This window comes from Engraulis encrasicolus, chromosome 14 (assembly GCF_034702125.1).
Source record: "Engraulis encrasicolus isolate BLACKSEA-1 chromosome 14, IST_EnEncr_1.0, whole genome shotgun sequence".
In the NCBI taxonomy this organism is placed as follows: domain Eukaryota; kingdom Metazoa; phylum Chordata; class Actinopteri; order Clupeiformes; family Engraulidae; genus Engraulis; species Engraulis encrasicolus.
In genome coordinates, this window is record NC_085870.1 from 11,685,825 (window position 1) to 11,698,699 (window position 12,875).

The 12,875-nt window shown below is 48.5% G+C and overlaps 1 protein-coding gene across 4 annotated transcripts in view; it reads right to left on the minus strand.

Annotated features, from left to right (window-relative positions):
- Positions 1–2,826: 2,826 nt before the first annotated feature.
- Positions 2,827–12,875, minus strand: part of prickle2b (prickle homolog 2b) — a 165,425-nt gene continuing 155,376 nt past the window's right edge. For all 4 annotated transcript variants that reach the window (XM_063214920.1, XM_063214922.1, XM_063214923.1 and 1 more), the window contains 4 exons: positions 12,064–12,267; positions 9,512–9,698; positions 6,160–7,212; positions 2,827–4,855 (listed from right to left, as the gene is read on the minus strand). In XM_063214920.1, the coding sequence (XP_063070990.1) occupies positions 3,735–4,855; positions 6,160–7,212; positions 9,512–9,698; positions 12,064–12,267 (2,565 nt within the window). In that variant the 3' untranslated portion in view covers positions 2,827–3,734. The remainder of the gene's footprint in view (positions 4,856–6,159; positions 7,213–9,511; positions 9,699–12,063; positions 12,268–12,875) is intronic.

Here is a 12,875-nt window from a genome sequence, read left to right on the forward strand (position 1 = left end):
TGTGTGTGTGTGTGCACACTGACCCAAAAACAGAGGTGTATAAAGTAGAAGTATTTCACAATTCATGATGTAAGTACAACAACAAGACCATGATAGTACATAGTTGTTACATGGTACTCAAGTTAATCCATTAATACATTTTACTTTTTCTTCAGCTTTTAACTTATACACTCCAACAAACAATTAAAAATAAGACATTTGACAAACTGTCCCGGTTGTCCAAACTGTCCTGACGACAACCAGTTTTCTATTTGAAAGACAAACTGATGGAGTAATTTGACTTACATTGAGGTATTTTTGTTTGATTTCAGAAAACAAAAAAACAGCAATAACTACGCTAGCATTTACTAAGCTAGTGGAACTGGCATATGTGACTGAGAGTGATTAATGCTCTAGTAGGAGAAGTTTGTGGCTTCATTTGGCTATTAGAGTAAAACTATAAGACCCTTGTATTAGAAGATTTAAGTCTTGGCCTTGGTAACCTTAGCTGGGTTAGTGACTAAACCAGCTACTTGGATATGGCATACCCCAAAGGGTCACTGATGAATCTGTGATCGGTTTAGCCAGGATTTGCCCAATGGCCAAGCCCACCCCTACTGTTCACTTAACTATGGACATACCCACGGCTTGCGGATTATAGAGATGTGATTTATAGGTCTTTTACGGGATCCGGATCATAGTGGCTCGTTCCTTTCAAAGAATTTTTGACAAACCTGGGTCATTTGAACAATCAAAAAATAATATTCATTTGTTAAGAATATATCATTCTCTTCTTTATTATGTGTTTGTGTTGTCTTGCTGTTTGAGAGATGGCCAGGTGGCATTCAATTACCCTTTTGGGGATTAATTAAGTTTCTCACTCACTCACCTTTGGCTTATTTTGTCCAAACAATAACCTTGTTTGTTCCTGCCACTATCTGAGGCGGAGATCTGTAGGGTTTGTTTTGTTTCAAATCGAAGTGCTCACGTGAAAGTCACCTGCTCAAAATAAATGACGAAAATGAAAAAGAGAAGCCCCGCCCCCCCCCCCCCCCCCCCCCCCCCCCCCCCCCCCCCCCCCCCCCCCCCCCGCTGTGATTCAGTTCATGTGTAAAATAATAATAATAAAAAAAAACTGAACATTTACGAAAGTCGCAACACTAGCAAATTAAGTCAATGCAACTTAACATTGTGTGTAGGCTATAGAGTAGACAATGCTTGGCTGGGATGCTGTCCACTTGGCCTGAAGAGAACCCATGGAAACTAGAAGAGCTGTTAACTCCAACTACCAAATGTTTTGAGAAATGTGTGATGATTTTATGGTTTCACCCCCCAAAGGTATTGTTGAGCCAGAGCTTGTGTTGTTAGAGGTTCTTTGTGGTGTTGAGTGCCTGTTTGTGCTGCAATTCTCTATTTGAGTCGTCTCTGAAAGGAGGCAGCACACTTGCTTTCATTAGGATACTGTGGCAGGGAGCTGTATTCCCCAAGGTGTTATGTTCATTTACGATGAAAGCCATGGAAATAAATTGAAAGTAATGGGTAAATAACATGTAGCTCAGGAGAGAGAGAGAGAGAGAGAGAGAGAGAGAGAGAGAGAGAGAGAGAGAGAGAGAGAGAGAGAGAGAGAGAGAGAGAGAGAGATCTGCTGATGAGTTTTGAATCTCTTTCATCTGCCCCCTGCGCCCCTCAGGATAAGAGCTGTGTGTGCTGTGCTGCGATCAATACCAATCCAGATGGAAATTAAGATTGAGAGTTGCTCTCCTCTCTCATCCTCTCGCTCCACCTCTCCCTCCCCCTCCTCTCTCTTTCTGGGTTTGTCTGCTCTGGAAACAATGATGCAAAGACTGGGTTCCTGCTGGCATTGCACACACAGTACCAGCGCCCTCCAGGGACTGTGTGTGTGTGTGTGGGGTGTGTGTGTGTGTGTGTGTGTGTGAGGGAGGGGGTGAGTTTAAAAGGAAGAAAAAAAAATCCCCAAAGTCATAGGAGAGGGGAGAGGAACCATAATGTGGATCACATGTTCGCACAGCTGTGGCGCTTGAGTGTGTGCCAGCCAAATGAGAGCGTTTTTCCTCCTCAAGGTTATTTGGCCCCCGCAAAGTCCTAAATATGCACCGAAAAAGCATGCACACATCACATCCCCCTGACAAACTCATATGATACATGTTAACTATGCCCTGACAGACCTCTCAGACTGAGACATAAATATGTGTTTTAATTGTCTTCCTCAAGCTCTGGGCTTCATCCGGCCTCCTTAGGCACGAAAAACATGCTCACGCCACGTTCTTTCCACGTGAAACGCTGCACAGTCTGGATAACAAATGCTTAAAAGGAAATGTTCTTTTGGAGAAAAATGGAAATGTTTTTTTTCTTCCTTTTGAAAATGCTAACCTGTTTTGGCAGGCCTGCATGAAAAATCATCTCTGCAATTACCATTGAGGTGTGTAAATAATTGAGGCAGCAGCTTTAATTTCCGCTCTCCTCGTGTTCCTGTGTAGTTCTGCACGGAGCAGATGGCGGCGGCGTTCTGGCCCGTCAGTGTCGAACATCGCAGCATTAGGAGCCGTTCCACTCTGCACAGCAACCAGCCAGCCACCAGTTACAGCCACCAGCCAAAACCTCTTGCTTTGTTGATGACTCTGTGTGTCATGCTGCCATGCCTTTTAACATGTGTATTGCTCACTTTTGATTATTTGCTACTATTTTAACATTCTGTTTCCTAAGATGTCCTTGGGTATCTTGAAAGTCAATAAAAAATATATATTACTACTATTATTATTATTGGTAGTAGTAGTAGTATTAGTAGTTGTATTAAAACCATTAATCAGCAGAAGCATCACCAGGCTTTCCATGAAATACTCTTTAATTCCAACGCAGGACAGAAATCAGCAAATTAACGTGCATGCTTCTCTATTTCTACATTATATATAATACATAAACAATTCTATCAATACAAAATATAAAAATATGTGATACATCATTTACAATGTTATGTACATGACATCCTTAACTTAGTGAATTAATTAATTCATTCATTTATTTATGTACACCTTATAGTCGTCTAAAATTATATTTTAAGAGATCCATGTTGCAGAGTAAGCGGAACCATACTTTTTAACTGTTACTAAGGCGAAAGGACAAGATACATTTATAGCCATTGCACATTTTGTTTTGATAAGTACAATATGATGACATAACAGACCTTTTTAAAAAACGCAGTAGAAGCTTGTCGCAATATAATACTCAGTAATAACGCTGTAATAATCCAAACAAAAGAAACCAAAACAAAAACAAACAGACATGCAAAACATCTGTGCTGTCGACGGATTATCCTAATGTGATTTTCTGGCGCGCACGGCACCATACTTTAATAAAGCGTTGGGAGTGGTGTCCTGGTTTTTTCTTTTATTTAAAATGGGGTCGGAAATGCTTCTGTGCAAGTGTTTTCTTCCTATTGCAGGGGTCAACAGGGATATTATGCGCTATAATAACATTATGTGTCACCCAGCTGGTACGCAGTTTACTGATTGACCCAGTTGGGTTTGGTCAGAGTAAGTCGTAAGCCTCCTGATGGAAGAGCCCTATGTGTTTCTCTTTTTACCAGGTGAATAAGAAAAAAACACAATTCTCTTGTTTTGGGGGGAGGTTCACCACTTACTGCTCCAAACTCACACACTCAGTGACTTATCCGTAATTCCTGGAATTACCCCTATAGGCCAGTCAACCAAATCCGACCAAAAACCCTGTTAACTCCATTAGGAGATGATGCAGTTCTTGCTTTTCCTGCGCTTGCGTGTGTGGAGCTGCCCGCGACCCCCGATATGTCCGCCACCGCCACCCCCAGACCCCCCCAGGCCGCTGGCGTTGTATTTCTGCAACAGCTCGTCACCGCTCATGTACCGCAGCTGCATGGGCCGGGGGATGGGCTCGCCCAGGAAGTAGCCCTCATCGTCCGACTCGGAGGAGGAGGAGCAGGTGGAGCACCAGTCGTCCTCGTCCCCGTAGCCATAATCGTCCCAGCCGCCTCCGCCGCCGCCGCGTCCCAGCAGCCCCCTGGAGCGGCCCAGCCCCCCGGCCGCGTGCTGCTGCAGCGTCAAGTCCGAGGTGGTGCGTGGGCACTGCCTGAAGGGCTGGGGGCGGTAGTGTCCTCCCGGGCCTCCAGCGCCACCACCGCCGGCGCCACCACCCAGGCTGTCCCTCTGGCTCCGCGGAGGGGGGAAGCGGTCGTAGTCCTCGGCACACACGCGCCTCTGGGGCCGCTCGTGCACGGGGGCCCGGCGCTCGGCCGCCAGGTTGAGGGCGTTCTCCGAGCGGGAGCGGCGCGATCGCCTGGAGCGCCGGTGGTGGTGGTGGTGGCGGTGCCTGGACGGCTCCTCCGCCAGACTAGCCCTTCCACCTCCAACACCAACACCCACGCGACCCCGGTCGCGCTCCACCATGGGCGGCAGCCGGGCGCTGTTGGCGTTGCTAACCAGACTCAAACGGTCCTCCTCCTGGTAGGTGAAGCCGGGCGGCAGGGCGCCCCTGGTGGTGGAGGACGGCTGGTGGTGGTGGTGCTGCTGCTGCTGCTGCTGCTGGAGGTGGTGCTGCTGCTGATTGTTGTGGTGGTGGTGGTGGTGGTATTGCAGGGGGTACTTGACGGGGGCCACGGGGGCCTCCATCTCCACGTCCAGCTCCAGCTCCATCTCCAGGTAGGGCTGCTGCACGGAGTTGAGGCTGCGCAGCGAGTCGGAGCTGCGGAACTGCACCGAGGAGTTGAGCGTGCCCATGTTGCTCTTCTCCGACACGTTCATGCCCGAGTCCTTGCTCAGGTCGGGCATGGAGAAGCGCGAGAGGTGCTCCTGGCGCCTGCTGCTGCCGCCGTCGGCCGACGTTCCTGCACGCACAAGAGCACACACGCGCACGCACAAACGCACACACACACGCGCACGCGCACACACACACACACACGTGCACGCACACGCACACACACACATACATGCACGTGCACACACACACACACAAACAGGCACGCACAAGCACAGGCACAGGCACACACAAAAACACAGTCACATGAGGATGTGCTTGACTAATTCAATCAGTACAGCAAACCAGCCAAACAAGGAAAACACTGGTCCGGAAATTGCACACAGATGACATTCCTCACTTAGTAAATAAATAAATAAATAAATAAGTACAGAGACACTATATTAAGGCTGGTGACTTTGTACAGTCAAAGAACAGCAATATGACTTCACAACACCACTGAAATGACTATTCTGGTCAATATGCACAATAAGTTTTGCCGCGTTAATTCAAGACTTAACGAGCAGTTAAGAACAGTGTTAAATTAGTATCTTTGAGGACCAAGAGCAAGATCAAATACAAGATGTTCATCTCAAGGGGACACTATCTAATAAAGATTTTAAATCACAAAATCTGACTGTCAGCGTTGATTGAATGATGAGCACTGCCAAATTTACGGTGTGTTGATTTCAAAACATAAAATTCAGTATTTAAACTCTCGACCCTCGTAACATCAGAGTGACTTCCAAGATGGCGTCTACAAACTTAACATCAGAGACACTCGACACGCAACGAAACACAACAAGAAAACATCCATAGAAATGAACGTGGGCGCTTCGTAACACCAAATATGGTGTGTGCTTGCACATCTCCCACCTTTCTAGCAAGAAGAGCCAATTGCCTACTGAGCTGTAGTATCATTGATCCAATCATCGCGGAAGCAAATGCTGCTCATGCGCAGTTGAAAAATATAGACAAATAGCTTCCCGAAACAGCTGCCCTGAGGCATTGCCAAGATGGCCGCCAAGTGGAGGGACTTATAGAGAACGACTTTGCAACACATACTGTACGGTAGGGGTGTAAATCACAGTCTTCATGACGATACGATACGGTATCGATTTCTTAAGTCAGGGATTCGATTTTTTTCCGATACTTAAGAATTCCCCACGATACAATGCGATTCGGTTCGATTAGAATTTTTCCAATTACGTTTCCACTACTATTGTGTTATGGAGCTAGGGCATTGCACAGGGGCCAGCGATTCGATTCTTTTCGATTCTTAAATTAAGAATGATACCATGCGATACCATGCGATTCGATTAAATCGCCGGGCCGATACTTCCGATACATCGATACATTTCGATTTTATTTACATCCCTACTGTACGGTACGTACCTGTGGCGTTGGACAAGGCGAGTGACTCCATGGATCCCCGGGGGGTCTGCTCGAGCGGCGTGAGTTGCTCGGTGAAGCTAAGTGCGCTGATGGGGTTCCTGCTCCGAGTCCCCTGCTGCTGCAGCTGCTGCGCGGCCACCGATGCCGGGGCAGCCTCCGCCTCGCGCTCCCCCCTCTGGAACACGTGCAGGCTGACGGAGCGCTTGTCCGAGAAGCCGTTGCTGCCGCTGTGGTGCGAGACGTCGCTGAAGCTGGACTGCGTCTTGAGCTTGGGCGGCGTGAAGTTGTCGTCCAACACAGACGCCGGGCCGCCGTACCAGTTGTCGTTGAAGGAGTTACCCTTGGGGATGGGCGGCCGCTTGTGCGAGGAGTGGCGGCTGCTGCTACTGCTGCTGCTGTTGTTGCCGCTCTCCTTCGTCCGCTGGTGGTGCTCCATGCCTTTCCCTGAGGTGGCTGACGTCGTCGGATTAAAGCTTGTCCTGATATTGCACTGGCTGAGCAGCTGGAGGGGGTTGGCGGGAGTGCCGTCGGAGCGGTTGTCGTAGAGGTACGCCTCATTCTGGTCTTTCCAGCTGGGAGGCTCCCGGGTCAGGCTAGGGGTCTGGCTGGAGAGGCTCAGCAGGTCCATCTGCATGGACAGCGGATCCACGTCTTGAGAGAACCTTCCGGACGGGGCCTGCTGCTGCTCCTGGGGATGATGATCCCCATTCATGTGACCGTTCCCGTTCCCGTTCCGATCTGCCCGACCGTTCCCGTGGTGGTGGTGGTGGCCGTTCCCGTTGGTGTTGGTGTTGGTGTTCTTGCCGGCCTTGGCGCAGCGGCGAGACTCCCGGGAGCGGGCGCTCTGGAAGGCCGAGTCGGAGGAGTCGGAGCCGCCGCCGCCGCCACCGCTGGGGTCCTCGCCCACGCTGCAGGCCCGCGAGCAGAAGATCTGGCCCTGCTTGGGCAGGAAGGGACGGCCCAGCAGCGACTTCTTGCAGCGGGCGCAGCAGAAGCAGGACTCGGTGGCGTGCCAGTGCTGCCCGTCGTACGTCATCTGGCCCTGGTCGATACCTGCGCACAGGAAAGAGTAGCTGTGTTAATTTGTGAGATAAAAAAGGCCTTCAAGTTGACAGAACAAACAGACTGACACGGTATCTGGTAGTTTCATCAGTTTATGCAGAGCATGAGGAATCTGTCCTGTGATAAGAGATGACAGAGAATATCCAGGCCCAGAAGACAGAGAGATGAGAAGAGAAGAGGGGGGGAGAAGAGAAGAGAAGAGAAGAGAAGAGAAGAGAAGAGAAGAGAAGAGAAGAGAAGAGAAGAGAAGAGAAGAGAAGAGAAGAGAAGAGAAGAGAAGAGAAGAGAAGAGAAGACGAGAGGAGAGGAGAGGAGAGAAACATTTAAAACGAATGAAATGCTCAGCTGTCTGTTAAAGTAATACCCATTTGCTTTAATTTCTGGTCACCCTATAAGTTGGAAGAGGAATGCAGCATAGAGGGTGGCAAAACGAATTCAGTGGTGCCTTTTATCACCCTGTTAAAATTTCATGATCCACTGAAATTATTTTGGAAAGACTTATTTTACGGTTGAGGAAAAAAAAAAGTTAAATTACATATAGACAAACATTCATCCAAGCTGTGCCTATTCAGCAGAAGTAAAGTTTCTGTATGGTCTATCTCCCATGCCAGGTTCATTTGTGGTAAACGTTTTGACCTTAACTGCTTGCACGACACCAGAGGTAGGGCGCATCACTGCCATCCAACTAGCAAGGTTTCAATGTGGCTGGTCATTCGAAAATTTATGATCAACTTTCACCAAAATGCCCTCGGCATCTCACTGAGACGATAATTGCGGAGCCCAATAAATTCTCGAGTCACTTTCTGGGAACACACACACGCACGCACACCCACGCACACCCACGCACACACACACACACACAGTACACACACATGCACGCACGCACACACACTGGCTTGAAAAAAAAAATCACCAGGGTGAAAATAAAAACTCTGAGCATAATACTGCAGAAGGAGAGCAATGCGCACGTTCCATCCAACTCAGGAGGGGGGGGGGGGAGAAAGGCATGATGCTCTTGCACTAAATTCTAAAATCCAAGGTGCCCGACTGAAGTTTTATAGCAGTTCCTCCATGCTGTAATAACCTAGCTTTCACACAGCGCCTCAATCTGGGTTAATGGCCCCATAATGCAGGCTTGGGAGGATACCCCGGCCACATTTGTCCCATTTTAGCACCAACAGATTTGGTCTTACAGTGCTGCACGCACATCCAAACGCAGCACTGCAGATGGACTGCAGTCAGACTGCAGAGGCGTGTTGTCTGTACTCGTGTGTGGTGCATTATCGTTCGACGAGGCAACAGTCCCAGAGGACACAGTGTTCATTCTGCGTTCGCAAAGCAATAACTTTTCGACTTTCCTTTCCCTTCTTTCCAAATTTTGATTCAACTAGTTCCGAATCAGCTGATCGCAACAAACACTTCCAAGACAGACCAGTCAGTGTTTCAAGACAATTTTGATAGTTGCTAGAGTTTTTGATTTGAGTTTTTGATTGGCACCTCAGCACATGGTCAAGGTAGCTTATGCCTCTTTTCCACTGCCGTTTTTCTGGTAGGCCTACAGCTCGACACAGCGCAACTCGGCCTCCACTTTTTGCTTCTCAAATAGGCACCACACAGCTCAAATATAATGCAAAAAGTTTCGCGCTTTGTCGAGCTCTAGGCCTACCAGAAAACCGGCAGTGGAAAAGAGCTGATAGTGAACTAGACAAACCTGCCCATGGGCCAAAAAGCCCGGTGAGCTGGTCTAGCCCTGGTCCCTGTAAGATAGCCACAACAGGCACCAGGCCAGGCCCACCAATCATAACACGAGGCGTTGGCTTTATCTGGACAGTGGAAATAGCAGAATGGCACGAAAAGCTGTCGTAGTGCAGAAGTAAATTGGATTCCATTGGAATCAGTTCAGTCTCACCCACAGCCCTCAGCTAACTGAAACGACCAATTCCAGACTAATATTTTTTTTCATGTTTTAGTCCGTCCCGCCAGGCTAGGGCCAGGGTGGAGTCCCACTAACCTGATTATCATCGACTTTCAAATCTCTTCAAGACTTGGTCTGACCAAGACCATTAGAATGAACGTTTCCCAAACGGCATGGTTGACCCACCTCCCTTGGTTTGCTAATGGTTATTTGCTTCCTCACAAAGTGGGAGGTGTTTCTGATTTTTCGAGAGAAAGTACTTGCATTGCTCTTGACCTGATTAGTAGCAACGCTGAGGGTGTTGCGTCACTAGGAGGGCACGGCCTGGCAGTCCCACACTCACTCACTCACTCACTCACTAACTAACTCACTCACCGATGTGCTCCCCGCAGGAGTCGCAGTACTCGGCGTAGAGGGACTCGAAGCAGCCGCAGCAGTAGGGCCGGCCCTCCTTCATGATGTAGCGCTGGCCGCCCAGCACCGTCTCGCACTCGAAGCAGCAGAAGTGCTTCATGTGCCAGTGGCGGCCCTCCGCCTCCGTGCACTCGTCCGCAAAGATGATCTGTTGTGGAGAGAGAGAGAGAGAGAGAGAGAGAGAGAGAGAGAGAGAGAGAGAGAGAGAGAGATAGAGAGACAGAGACAGAGAGAGAGAGATGTAAATTATTAATACTGTGATTTGTTTCAGCAGTAGGCCAATGGTTACAGATTCAAATTCCACTCCTACCTCTACTCTCCCTACACCTTCCTCCATGGCTGAAGTGCTCTTGAGCAAGTCACCCAACCCCATATTTCTCCAGGGACTGTAAATAACTTTAAGTCCCTTCGCATAAAAGCGTCAGCTAAGTCAAATGTAATGTAGTGTTTCAGTCAGACAGATATGGAGATAAAAAACATGACCCATATTTCTTTCATTGTTTGACGAAGAACTAGAGATGACCCAACATTACACAGTAAAATGTTGACCAGCGTGCATCAACAAGTAGTTCATGGCCAAATGCAAAGTACACACTTGTTCGACTTTCTGATGATGATGGCTTGATTGACAAAATGGGTCTTTGGAGAGGTTGCTATGACCAAGACTTAACCTCAAAGGTTCTGTAACTTTAGTTATACGAGAGTCTTGTTGTATTGTGATGTATAGAGTGTATAGTGCGTGTGTGTGTGCGTGTCTGTGTGAGTGTGTGTGTGCTCCTATGTTTCAGGGTCAGAGATAGTCCAGAGATGTGAGGGCGAATCTACAGGTATTGGAATGTGGGGGCCTGGTAGCTATCTACTTGGGATCTATTGACAGATCCCATTGACTTTGAATCGAGTGGACACGAAAAGCCTTGTGGGGACCATCAGTTCTGTCTGATCCGATGCCCCCGCCAAAAAAGTTCAGAAGGTTCAACTTTTCAGCCGGCAACACATTTGTCAGACTGTGTTATACGTGTATGCAGCATATAACACGTGAAGATACACACACAGACAAAGGTCGTGCCCGTGCGAACGAAGAGTTAGTCTGACGTGCATTTCCCTGTCTTAGCGACTGAGAGGAGCCACCGCGGTCAGAGTTGCGTGTTTTACACACTCTCATCTTTGAAGCTAGAAAGTTTATTACAGGACAGAAGTCAAAAAAAGGGGGTAAAAAATATCCATCTTCACAGCCGAAACTTCAGCGAAAACATTTTTGTTTTGTTGAAAAGCAGTCAGCTCAGGGCGCAACAGTTGGTGGGTGAAGCAGGCTTTGTAAAAAAAAAAAAAAAAGAAGAAAAAAAAACAGCTCCCATTGACACACATAAGTCTGTCCACATATGGCACGAGAGGCGCTTTTGTGGTTTTACTGAATCTTAGGCCTTCTTTCAGCCGCTAACATAAATATCTCGCCATCGAAAAAATAACATTCTTGCGTGTTCGTGTTCATGAGGATTAGGCTAGTCCATGGGGCATATGCGGCTCTTCTGTGGAACGTTAGTTATATAAAAAAAATCCATTTGGAAATAAATGTCTACGCAGAAGCGGCACATATTAAAGTATATAATCTTAATGTCAGTCCACGTTACGCCCACGTGGTCTGGTCTGGTCTGGGCTTATATATGAATGTGTGCCTGCCGCAGGCTTTATGGACGAGGTCCCCTGAGGCCATGTGGTCTGGTGGGGTGTAGAGAGCAGAGTGGCAATGACTGGTTGTGCTAAGGCCTGGGGATTACTGTGTGTGTGTTTGTGTGTGTGTGTGTGTGTATGTGTGTGTGTGTGTGTGTGTATGTGTGTGTGTGTGTGTGTCTGTATGCGTGTGCGTGTGCGTGTGCGTGTGTGTGCATGTGCCTTGGTACATTGTGTGTGGATGTTACTTGTGTGTTGTGTGTGCAAGTGTATGCATCTATGTGTACCATTGTGTGTGGATGTTACTTGTGTGTTGTGTGTGCAAGTGTATGCATCTATGTGTACCATATATCTATATGTATACTGTGCATGTACAAAAGTACATGCACCTCGTGACAGGCGGAGCAGCATGGTTCAAGCCTCGCCACATGGTGGCCTCCACAGTAGATCTTGCCATCAGACAAAACACACCTCAACCACCACTCCCTCACACACACACACACACACACACACACACACACACACACACACACACACACACACACACACACACACACACACACACACACACACACACACACACACACACACACACACACACCCCAGGGGTGCAACTTAAATTTTTTCCCCACCAGTCACGGTGGCAGGTAGATTTCAAAATCTACCAGTCACTCACTGGTTTTACCAGTCAAAGTGACTGGTGGGTTGAAAAATTTACCAGTCACCACTGAAATTTACCCGTCATTGGCAGGTGGACGGTGCTTATTTCCATCCCTTACACACACACACACACACACACACACACACACACACACACACACACACACACACACACAGGTACTGACCTCGTCGCAGGCGGAGCAGCGCGGCTTGAGCCTCTCAGCGTGGTGGCGTCCGCAGTAGATCTTGCCGTCCTGGTAGAAGTAGATGAGGTCCACCAGCAGCTCGTCACACATGCTGCACACGAAGCAGCGCGGGTGCCAGCACACGCCGTGGCCCGCGCGCGACGCAAACACCGCTATGTCACCACCATTTATCTGGCCGCCGCACTGGATGGAGGAGGAGGAGAGGAGGAAGAGGAAGAGAAAGAGGAGAGGAGAGGAGAGGAAGAGGAGGAGAGGAGGAGAGGGAGAGGAGGAGGAGAGGAAGAGGAGAGGAGGAGGAGGAGAGGAGGAGGAGAGGGAGAGGAGAGGAGGGGGAGAGGAAGAGAGGATGAGGAGAGGAGGAGGAGAGGGAGAGGAGATGAGGAGGAGGAGGTGAGGAGGAGGAGAGGAGGAGGAGAGGAGGGGAAGAGAAAGAGGAGAGGAGAGGAGAGGAGAGGAGGAGGAGAGGAGGAGAGGCAAGGTGATGAGGGGAGGGGAGGGGAGGACAGAAGTGAGGAGGAGGAGGAGAGGAGGATAGAGGTTATAAGTAGGGGGAGAGGAGGAGATGAAGAAGGAGGAGAGGAGAGGAGATGAGATGAGAGAAAAGGGGGGAGGGTAAGTAGAGGGAAGAAAAAACAAAGGAAGATTATTCAGTGCAATATACATAACATCATATAAACAGAACAAGACACGGATGAATAGAATGTGATTCAAGACTGTCACACTTCGGTCCAAAAGAACATTCAAAAATATTGAGTGATGCATGTGTAGTATGATTGTGAATGTGCTTTTGT